The 11,181-nt window shown below is 29.9% G+C and overlaps 1 protein-coding gene across 1 annotated transcript; it reads right to left on the bottom strand.

Moving 5' to 3' along the window:
• Window positions 1-7,593: 7,593 nt before the first annotated feature.
• LOC102599052 (uncharacterized) lies at window positions 7,594-10,054 on the bottom strand. The gene is made up of 2 exons (XM_006367478.2): window positions 9,951-10,054; window positions 7,594-8,669 (listed from the first exon to the last, which is right to left on the bottom strand). The coding sequence occupies exon 2, from the start codon at window positions 8,601-8,603 to the stop codon at window positions 8,106-8,108; it is 498 nt and encodes a 165-aa protein (XP_006367540.1). The 5' UTR covers window positions 8,604-8,669; window positions 9,951-10,054; the 3' UTR covers window positions 7,594-8,105.
• Between the last annotated feature and the right edge of the window lie 1,127 nt (window positions 10,055-11,181).

Below are 11,181 nucleotides of genomic sequence, written 5' to 3'. Positions count from 1 at the left end.
TGATATAGGACCTTACTTAACTTAGTGGATCCACTAGCTTAACTTACGTGATCATCTTAAAAGTATGACCCGTTAAATCTCATGTTGGCTGCATTGTTCTTATGGAGAGTTGAGTTAATATGAACTCGCGTCCCCAATTCGGTGTTCAATACTACTCCCAAAATATACTTTAGCTCGTATGTGTTTTAAACACCTCTTTCTTTAGTTTGAGATAATTGCTCAAAGTTTAGCCCAAAGGCTCACTTGGAATCGATGTTCTCTTTACTGAAAACTAGTCCAAAGGCTCTTTTGGAAATCATAGTTCCTTTCTTGCTCAAATGTGAAAACATTTATAAACTTCTTTGCGAATACTTAGTCCCCTAATAACTTTTGAGAAATGAACTCAACTCTTTACTCTTTACTTTACTTGAAACTTAAGCCTTAAAACGAAGTTTAAATGTTTAATAAAGACTCTTGAAAACTTTAAGAAACTTTGTTTTGACTTGCTTCTTAACTTCTAGACTTGACTCTTAACTTCTTTGACTTTGATCTTAACTTTCCTTGAATTGGACTATGGATTCAAGGTTCATGAGTTTATAGATGATTTCATGATGTTTAGATGTACCTTAGAGTGTTCGAATCAACTAGAAAACATAGGTACATCGCTTGGAAACTAGTACGAAAAGATGGGGGAAGAATGGGGTGAACTGGAGTCCTTAGCGCTCTGAGAGGCGTGGGGCGCCAGGCCCCAAACTTCAGAGAAGTCTGTGGGGTGCGCTGCTTGGCGCGGTGCCCCAGCCCCGTTACCCAGGTGTTCTCGATTTTTCTTCTCCGTTTTTCATCTCTAAACCCTCCAATCTTCCCTAGATCTTTCTCCAAACTCTTAGGATCAATTGTACCCTCAATACACAACCAATCTAACTCGAAAAACAGCCCAGAAACATGAATCAAATCAACAAGAAACTTCAATAACACAACCAATCAAGAACTTAACGATGTCCTTCAAGAACTTCACTTTTTAACATGTAAACAACCCAAAAATCACTGAATTGAAAACAAGTTGGTGTGTGGGTGAACTAACCGACACGAAAAGATCTCACATACCTTAATAGGGATCGCCCCCGACGAATTCCACTCCAAAAGCTTGACGTTCTTCGCGAAATCTTGGCTTTTCTACCTTTTTTTCTTCTTTTCTCTCTTCTCCAAGCCCTAAGCGTATTTCTCGATTCTCCAAACTGACTAAGTCATGTTTTCACCCCAATAAATCCCTAAAAACGAATTAGGAAATTAATTAGAGAAAAGACTACTTTGTCCTTCCCTAAATTCGGATTGAGACTTTCCTTGATCCAACAGCCCAACTTCCGAAAGGCATATCTCACTCATACCATCCTGAGCTAGGAGTTATGGTCGTTTGAAAATGACCAAAACTCACTCACTTTCTTAACTTAGACAGAAAATTCCAGATTTCCACATGCTTTCCAAAAATGATTATTTTTAGATTTTAAACTCTTTCTAGTCGTTTCTAGGTGCGAGATGTTACATAATTAAAGGATATATATATTTAGTATCAGTTAAGCGAAATTATTAGTTGGGACAACTACTATAATTATTTAGGGGGGGGGGGGATCAATGTAAAGGAGTATATGTTTGTAATTAATTTGTGTTTATGGGGGCTTTTGCTTAGTTTTTTCATAAATTTATTATAAATTCAATGATTTATTTTAAAAATAAATCCATTATGCATAATGTTCATTGTGTTTTAATAATAAAATATTATTCACTGTATGATGGTGAAAAAATAAATTATGTAAGCAACATAAGAAATTTCTTGAAATCATATTCAAAAATGATTTCTCATTTAAAAGGTGTCACAAAATCAATAATGACAGATCAAATATGTAAAACATTATGTGAGTACAAAAGAGATCATTCCACATGCATTCAAAAAGATTTGTTGTCGTGGCAACATCGAAACTTCTGGATGCAATAAGAAAAATTAGAGATGAGCTTCAACTAGATTTCAATTTTAATAAAGAAAAACACAATAGAATCATATTTACTAATTGTCTTAGATATATTTGTACTTTCAGAGAATTATTAATTAATTTATAATATTAATTTGACCATATATTTATATAAGGGTCTTCTGAAAATATATTATCTTATGGTCTTATCGAAATGAGTGATATTTTTCATTGACCCAAGTCGGGACTGGAGAAAAATATTATCTTAGAGAGATTATTAATTTATCAAGTATTAATTTGATGGGGTTTAGCTACAATAAAATTCTAATTTGTTTATTTTATATATATATTAAACTATATACGCGCACGTACATTTCTTTAATTTATTTCGATAACATTTTTTCTTTCTTGAAGTCAAACACGCGGAAGAAGTTCGAAGATACTTACTCAAATTCTTTATTTGTATATATATAATTTTTAAAATTTACTTTGTAAATAAAAATATTTATTTTGATATAATTTCTAAATAATTCTTATATTTTTTCATAAATTTCATCTTTTAATATGTTATTTTAAATTTTTGAGACTTAGAATTTCGAATGATCTAATAGAGGTTATAGTCCATAGATATTAGTAAATCTAATAAAGCTCAAATCAGAATCAAATCAATACTAATGCTAACAAAAAAAAATTAAACTAAAAATGACAATAATATTGAATATTTGTTCTTTAGTTTTACATTGGTTTTGATATTTAAAATGCATAACCTAATTTTATTTTTCTATAATGTTTAATCATGTAACTTATACTTATTAAACTTATTTTAGCATGATTTAGTACTTTTAAATTATGGTCATTTTCATTATGACTTATTAATTTGTACTATTTATTTTATGTAATTTTGTTATTAATTTTTGTTGAATATTTTAGTGTTATCACTCATCTCATATTTTGTGTTATTTTCTTAAGAAAAACCTTAGATAGTTATATTTTATTAGGGCTAAATAAATATTTGAAACACGACTTAATTATATATTTGTACGAATACTTTATCGAAAATCCAAAAACTCGAAAAATCTAAGGTTTAAAACCCGAGTTAGGTTTGAAGGATAACTTTGTGTAAAGAATTTTCATTAAAAGAAGGAAGATTATTTTTATTTTTTATGGGGCACAAAATATCAAGAACATTCTTACAAGTGTGCAGGTATGTCGATGTGAGAAGAAGGTATCTAGAATTTGAAGTTAATGATTTGGTCTATTTGAATATTTCAGCCATGAAGGGTGTGATGAGATTTGGCAAGAAAGGAAAACTTAGTCCCCGATATGTAGGCCCGTATCAAATTTTGAAGTGTATTGGGAAGGTTGCCTATGAGTTGGATTTGCCAAATGAGTTGGCTCCGTTTCATTCGGTATTTCATGTTTCTATGCTTAAGAAGTGTATTGGAGATCCGGTGTCCATTATTCCCCTAGAAGGATTGGGAGTTGACGAAAGTCTTTCATATGAAGAGATTCTGGTAGAGATTCTAGACCGGCAAGTCAAGAGATAAAGAAACAAGGAAATAGCTTCCGTGAAGGTTTTATGGAGAAATAATTTAGTTGAGGGTGCTACTTGGGAGGCGAGGCCGATATGAAGTCCCGATATCCTCATCTCTTTTCTTCTACTCCTATTCAAGTTTGAGGTAAATAGTTCCTCTTGAATTTTAGGGTTTTGGGAGTCATGTGTGTTATATGAGCTTTTCCATGATTTCCTTATGTTATGCATGTTCTTGATGAAATTCATGTTTGGTAAGAAAATGAGTTTCTATGATTTATGTTCCTCATGTTGCTGTGCATTTAGTATGAGTTGCCTATTTGACTTCATATATGAGACGAGTTGATGAACATGTTTTAGTATGCTTTTGAGAGTGATTGCATATTGGCTCCATGATATTGTGTTGAGCATGATTTTATTGAAGAAGAAATATTGAGTTTCATGCATAATGGGTTGTTAGATGTAGTTCCTACTTCCTTGTGTTGCATTGTTTAAGGCAATAACCCACGGGTTCTATAAACGAAACATATGGATGAGTAACATATGATAGCAAAGAAATAATGAATTCAAAATCAAAACAAGTATCACAGCTAGAACAACTTCTCTTCAACTTTAATGCATGGCTTCCCTCATATCTAGCTTCATACAAAGTATTAGAGTTTATGAGAAGGTGTCATCAAAATACTCTTTAGTTGAGATAGGCAGCATATACACTATCAAATTTGTTGCATCACTTCCCATTTTATGAAATAGCACAATAAAATTAATTGTTTAAAGCCAGAAAAAATTTAAAAAAAAAAAAGAGATTTTATGTTTATTCAATATTTTTTTATATATATTTTATTCTTATAAATTCTTAAAATATAATAATCAATTATAATTTGATAATTAATTTTTTTTTTCAATTGACAGTATAATATTTCATAAGACAAGAAGAGACATATATAAATTTGAAACATCTTTTATTTGTACAAATATGTACTCTATCATTAGTTTCACATGTTAAAAAGTGTTTTCGATTGTTTTCATATCTTTTTGAATGTTATTAATTGTTTTAATTTTTTTTTATGGTTTTTAAATTTTTACGTCATATTTTAAAAATTAAAATTTATGAAATTATAGAATTTATGGTTAATATATTTATTTGTGAATTTTTTGCGTTAATTTTATATGTTTTTCATATTATTCTTATTTTTTTAATTAATTACTCATTTTCGAGATTTACCATAAAAAATAAAAATTCAAAATTTTTGAAATTAAGGTTACTATATTTATTTGTGATTTTTTGTGGTTAATTTTATATATTTCCTATTTTTTATTAATTAATTACACATTTTTGGTATTTCCCAAATTTAATTTTTTTAATGAAATTGTTGAATTTAAGGTTTCTATATTTATTTATAAATTTGTGGGGTTAAATTTATATTTTTTTTATATGTTTTCTATTTTTTATTAATTAATTACTAAATGTTGGGATTTACCGAAAATAATTAAATAATAAAAAAATTTGTTGAAATTGTTGAATTTAAGGTTACTATATTTATTTGTGATTTTTTGTGGTTAATTTTATATATTTCCTATTTTTTATTAATTAATTACACATTTTTGGTATTTCCCAAATTTAATTTTTTTAATGAAATTGTTGAATTTAAGGTTTCTATATTTATTTATAAATTTGTGGGGTTAAATTTATATTTTTTTTTATATGTTTTCTATTTTTTATTAATTAATTACTAAATGTTGGGATTTACCGAAAATAATTAAATAATAAAAAAATTTGTTGAAATTGTTGAATTTAAGGTTACTATATTTATTTGTGATTTTTTGTGGTTAATTTTATATATTTCCTATTTTTTATTAATTAATTACACATTTTTGGTATTTCCCAAATTTAATTTTTTTAATGAAATTGTTGAATTTAAGGTTTCTATATTTATTTATAAATTTGTGGGGTTAAATTTATATTTTTTTTTATATGTTTTCTATTTTTTATTAATTAATTACTAAATGTTGGGATTTACCGAAAATAATTAAATAATAAAAAAATTTGTTGAAATTGTTGAATTTAAGGTTACTATATTTATTTGTGATTTTTTGTGGTTAATTTTATATATTTCCTATTTTTTATTAATTAATTACACATTTTTGGTATTTCCCAAATTTAATTTTTTTAATGAAATTGTTGAATTTAAGGTTTCTATATTTATTTATAAATTTGTGGGGTTAAATTTATATTTTTTTTTATATGTTTTCTATTTTTTATTAATTAATTACTAAATGTTGGGATTTACCGAAAATAATTAAATAATAAAAAAATTTGTTGAAATTGTTGAATTTAAGGTTACTATATTTATTTGTGAATTTTTTGCGTTAATTTTATATGTTTTTCATATTATTCTTATTTTTTTAATTAATTACTCATTTTCGAGATTTACTTAAAAATATAAAAAGAGAAAATGGTCTAAAACCCCCCCAACCTATACTCGAAATCTCAACTACACACTCCAACTTTACGAATGTCCTATTACCCACCTGAACTTTATATTTCTCTATTTTATACACACCTAAGTGCTGACCTGTCATGGTAGGTGTTCTCACTTCCTCTAGGCGCGTTAAAACATTAATTTTGACGAAAAATTCCTCCTTCTCCAATGGTCATCTTCCCCACTTCTAAATAAACCATTATTTCTTTTTCCCCACCATTAACCCTTGTTCCTTATATAAAAAAAATCACAATTTCCTCTCAAAATTAAGTAGGGTTTAGTTGTTAATGTTCATTTCTACTTCAAATCTTGAATTTAGGATTTGTAATATGCTCTAATTTCTTATTTAGGTCTCTAATTTTAATTTTGAATTTTCTCGAAATTCATCAAAAATGGCAAGTGGAAACTTGAATAAGCTTTGTATGGATGAATCAAACCTAATTGGAACGATCTGAATCACTCCCTCCGAAAGATGAACAGGAGTTGTGGTTGGAATTTGAAGGTGATTCTTGTTGGAGAAGATCCGTCTCCTCCATGGGTATATTTTTGCATTGGTCTGAAGGTCGTATGACCGTCGCCGGCTGCGCTATGGCCATTTCGGTGGAACTGTCAACCTAAGCTCTTAGTTAACAGAGGGCATTGTTAATGGAGAAGGATTGAAGATGATTTTTTTCTTCTTCTTTTACGTTTTAGGAGGGAAATGGTGGAAAAAACAAGAAATGGGAGTTGAAGAGGTGAGGGACCCAGCGCGTGGAATCACGCAGGCCTAATTATTTGGTTTATGTGTTGAGGTCAGCACTTAGGTGTGTATAAAAATAGATAAATATAAAGTTCAGGTGGGTAATAGGACATTCGTAAAGTTGGAGTGTGTAGTTGAGATTTCGGATATAGGTTGGGGGGGTTCTAGACCATTTTCTCAATTATTATACATTAGATAACACCACAAATGTTTACGTTTGTAGGTTCTTATTGATTATAGTTCCAAAAACCTTTTCAATTGAGTTAATTGTTACACAAATTATCAAATTTATTCTAGAAACACGAGAAATATTTAGAAATAGTATTAAGACTTCACCTAATTGAGTATGCACTATGCTATCATTTTTATTTTTATAATATTTCATATTGCTTTTAATTACAAAAATATATCTGAATCAACAATATTGTAATGATTGATATTCTTCAGAAGACATTCAAAGTTAAAACAATGTTTTATTAGATTTAATTATGGAATAATCTAATTAGTTTAAACTTAAAATGTTTAAGAACACACTTCAAAGAATTAAAGACAGTCTTATAAAGTCAATATTAAAACATAAATAATTCAAATTGACGTGAATTAGATAAATAAAGAAGTACAAAATAATTGCAAATTTAATTGCCTGGGACTTTTGGTTATAATTACATCAATTGTATTTTGAGAAAATAATAAAATTTTGAAAATATGTGCATAACGATAGGTAAAAGATTTTCAATTAATACTAACCATAAATACTCTCTACGTCCCAATCTATGTGACACATTTCGAATTTTGAGATTCAAACAAGTTTATCTTTGACCAGAAATTTTTCATATATCTTTTAAATATTTTGAACTGTCAATTATTGTGACTTATAGTACTTTTTACATAGTTTACAAATATATAACTTTCATTTTAAAAAATTTGAAGATTCCATGAGCAAATTCTCGGTCAAACATAAATTGTTTGACTCTCGAAAAACAAAATATGTCACGTAAATTGGGACTGGGAGAGAGTACATAATCATTAATATTTAGATATATAAAACATTGAATAATTTTGTTGTGTAATTTTTTTGATTGCCCAAAGTCATTGCTTCAGTGGCTTTACTATTGAACCACCCTGGCTCCTACCACACAATGATCCAAGTACAAAGCTTATACCTTTAGACTTCACAGTTTTTAAGAAGGTGGCATCAAAAAACTCTTCTGTTGAGATAGACGCCCTCCTCTTGCGCGAACATAGCATGAATCTGTCATAACAGGTCTAACAAGTCTCACGAACTTGCACATATGACTTCTATTAGCGTAACCAGACCATGGATCATCAGCCACAATCCGAAAAAGAGAAGAGAGAGCAATAAGCTGATTTACCAGTATGTAATGAACCAATTTACAGGTTCAGGCTCGTTAGACAGGGCTTTCGGATAACTTTGAGAAACCGAGCTTCTTCAGGCGATTCTTTATAGGGCCAGCCCAAGTTCTGTCAGCATTTCCACAATTTATGTTCACAACTTCCACAATGTGATGTCCCTTTCTATCAGGTTTCTGCCTAACAGGCGTTCCATCTACGGAAATGTTTTCTGATTCTAGTATTGGAATATGTTGAGTTTTTCGACTGTAGTGTTTTGTTTTCCTAACAACTTCACTGATTTTCTTATTGCTCTCAGACATCCCACTGCTACTTGCTTCGTCACCTGATGTTTTCGGATTTGTTCTTTTGGGACTGGAAGCACTGCCAGCAATGAATGAACAAACTGTTGTAGACTTACTTCTACATGAAGCTGGTGTCTGAGAAGAAACTTTCTTAGAATCTAATTCTCTTGACATCAAAGCACCGATTGTACCAGTCATTCCAACTTTAATAGAGCCTCCACTACCCTTGATCGCTTCCAATGTCTGAACCATTTTTTAACCTGATTTTCTAGGATCGTCTTAGCAGATATCACATTCAATCTTGTGAAGCAGAAGCAACTATTACATGAGCAAAAAAACGCAAAAGTTTGAGTGCATTGAGATAGGCTTATATAGAAACTGAATTACCATACACTATCACAAACAACAGTTCAAAGAGCTAAGGAGAATGTGGCGTGTATTTTCTCCAAACAAATGATAATAACCTAAATTCATTGGATCAAACACGAATGCAGAGAAGCATCTATTATATCTACGATGAAAAAACTCAGTTAGAACATATAGTCACTGGCAGATAGATAGAACACACTACTCATTTGCCTACAAGTTCCACTAAAATATCCATGAAGCTTCTTGAAACTCAAAGATCACAGCTCATAGATAGCCAAAATAGATTCTTTGCGCGGGTAGTACACAGGTGGAAGAAACTAGTATTTCATTATCCACACCCTGGTGATCTCCAAAACCACATGTGGCATTGTAATTACTAATACCTATAGCCCACATACGGGTGTGCAGGTAGAAAATGGAAGACTAGTACCGATTTACACCCATCATTACAAAAGGAAGGTTGAGAAGTATAAGTACGGCCCTTGGCCTAACCCAATCCTCACTCTACCACAACAACTACGCCTAAGTCCAAACAAGTTGAGGTCGGGCTATATGCATCCTCATCGATGCACCACCTCCCAGCCACAAACTTCTTATACAAATAAAAGAAACATTGAAACGAAAAGCCCCCCAAAAGAGGAAAAAAGAATCACATTTTGCATCTACATTCCTCAAAACAGATAAGAGTTACCTTAAAGCCCATTTGAAGAACAGAGACATTACAAGTGGATACAATCAAGCTAAAAGGAAAACAACATTCAAGCTTTCTTGCACCCAGGATGCGGCCTACTAGTCAATGAAGTGGTTGAGAATCATGACGTCTCAGGTTCAAATCTCAACACAAACAAACAAAAAATTAGGTGATTTCCTCCCATCTGTCCTAACCTGGTGGACAAAGTTACCTAGTATTCGATGGAATTAATCGAGGTGCGTGAAAGCTATCTGAACACTACAATTATTGAAAAAGATTCAAACTTTCTTAACTACCTTTATTACATACTACACCTAGATACAACCAAATCAATAGAAAATGGCAAAGCAGTTAACAAAATCATCAAAAGTATTGCTCAAAGACTCATAAATCCCAAATAGTAAAAAACCTAAAATTGGAGTAGAGAAAGTATAAAATTTCAAAAAACAAATGAATCATAGATCTAAACTAAATGATGAAAATGTGGTTAAGGTAAATCTCAACTAAATAAGAAACTAATTTGAAATTCAAAAGTTTACCAGGAAAAGAGTGGATTGGAGCTCTCAAAAATATCAACAAAGCCCAGAATTACAGATATGAAATAGAAAGCAGAATTATAGTGATTGTCATGTGTTTTTTGTCACTTTCGAAGATATGTTGATTGTAGTATAATAATAATGATAACTACTAGTCTACTACTGGGCCTCTTTACTATAACAATGTATGTTTCAAGTCAAACAAAGAAGCTCTACCTGGGACATATGATATGACATGTTAAAATGGCCCTTAATTTCTTGCTTACGCGCCTTTTCATTCAAATTTTGAAAATTGCACAAAAACGCTAGGCTAATTTATGAGAGTAGGTTCATTTTAATTGAGTGTGTTTGGTATGTTTTCTAATTTCTTCACGTTTGGTTGACATAAATATTTTCTAAATCAATTTATTTTCCTCAAATTTAAGAAAAAAGAGTTACCTCCAAAAAATAATGAAAACATTTTCCAAAAGTCTTTTTCAACTTCACACCTCAACTTTTAATACTAAGGGCCCATTTAGCCATGCGATATGGTATCATAATATGGTATCATGATATGGAACCATGAGATGAAATTGAAGTTTTGTTTGGACATGCGATATGAAATTTTTGTGTTGTATATTTTCTCATAAACATAAAAATCTCATAAGTTGTAAAACTATTAAAATAGTCTCAATTGTTTATTCAATCTTATCAAATAAATAAAAGGGATAATTTCAGAGACCTCCCTCCAGGTTTTGCTCTATTTCGCTAACTTTCCTTGTGGTTTATGTTATTACGTATACCTCCCTTATTTTGATTTTCTTGTAACCATTCTTTAAATCTATTTAAAATAAACATAAATAAAATAGAATATGACTAATTTATCCTTTATCTAATGTTAAATTTATTTTATTACTTAATTTATGAATATCTTTTTTAATAAAGGAAAACTATTATAAATTTTAAACACTTTCTAGTATGTGATACATACATAATTGAACCCTCGTTAATTTTTTATAACATTATTTTTTGTACCCACTAAAGAAAATGCCTGCAATTATTCTTTTCTTTTCATCTTTTTTCATATTGATGACTTCTTCATTCTATTTGTTCTCATAATAAATTATTACAAAGCTATTTGTTCTCCACTTAAGTAATTGTTTCATCTAACTTTAATTTAATTAATTAAAAAATTGAACATAAATTGTAGTGTACTAGTCTTTAATATAATCCTCCCACATAGTACGAACAATTT

Source organism: Solanum tuberosum, unplaced genomic scaffold (genome assembly GCF_000226075.1).
Source record: "Solanum tuberosum cultivar DM 1-3 516 R44 unplaced genomic scaffold, SolTub_3.0 scf00771, whole genome shotgun sequence".
NCBI lineage: Eukaryota > Viridiplantae > Streptophyta > Magnoliopsida > Solanales > Solanaceae > Solanum > Solanum tuberosum.
Note: the sequence above shows the minus strand (reverse complement) of the source record. Positions and strands in the feature narration are given on the sequence as shown.

What these genes read in the sequence shown, in the direction of transcription:
- LOC102599052 (XM_006367478.2), bottom strand. Translation starts at nt 8,603, where the DNA reads ATGGTTCAGACATTGGAAGCGATCAAGGGTAGTGGAGGCTCTATTAAA.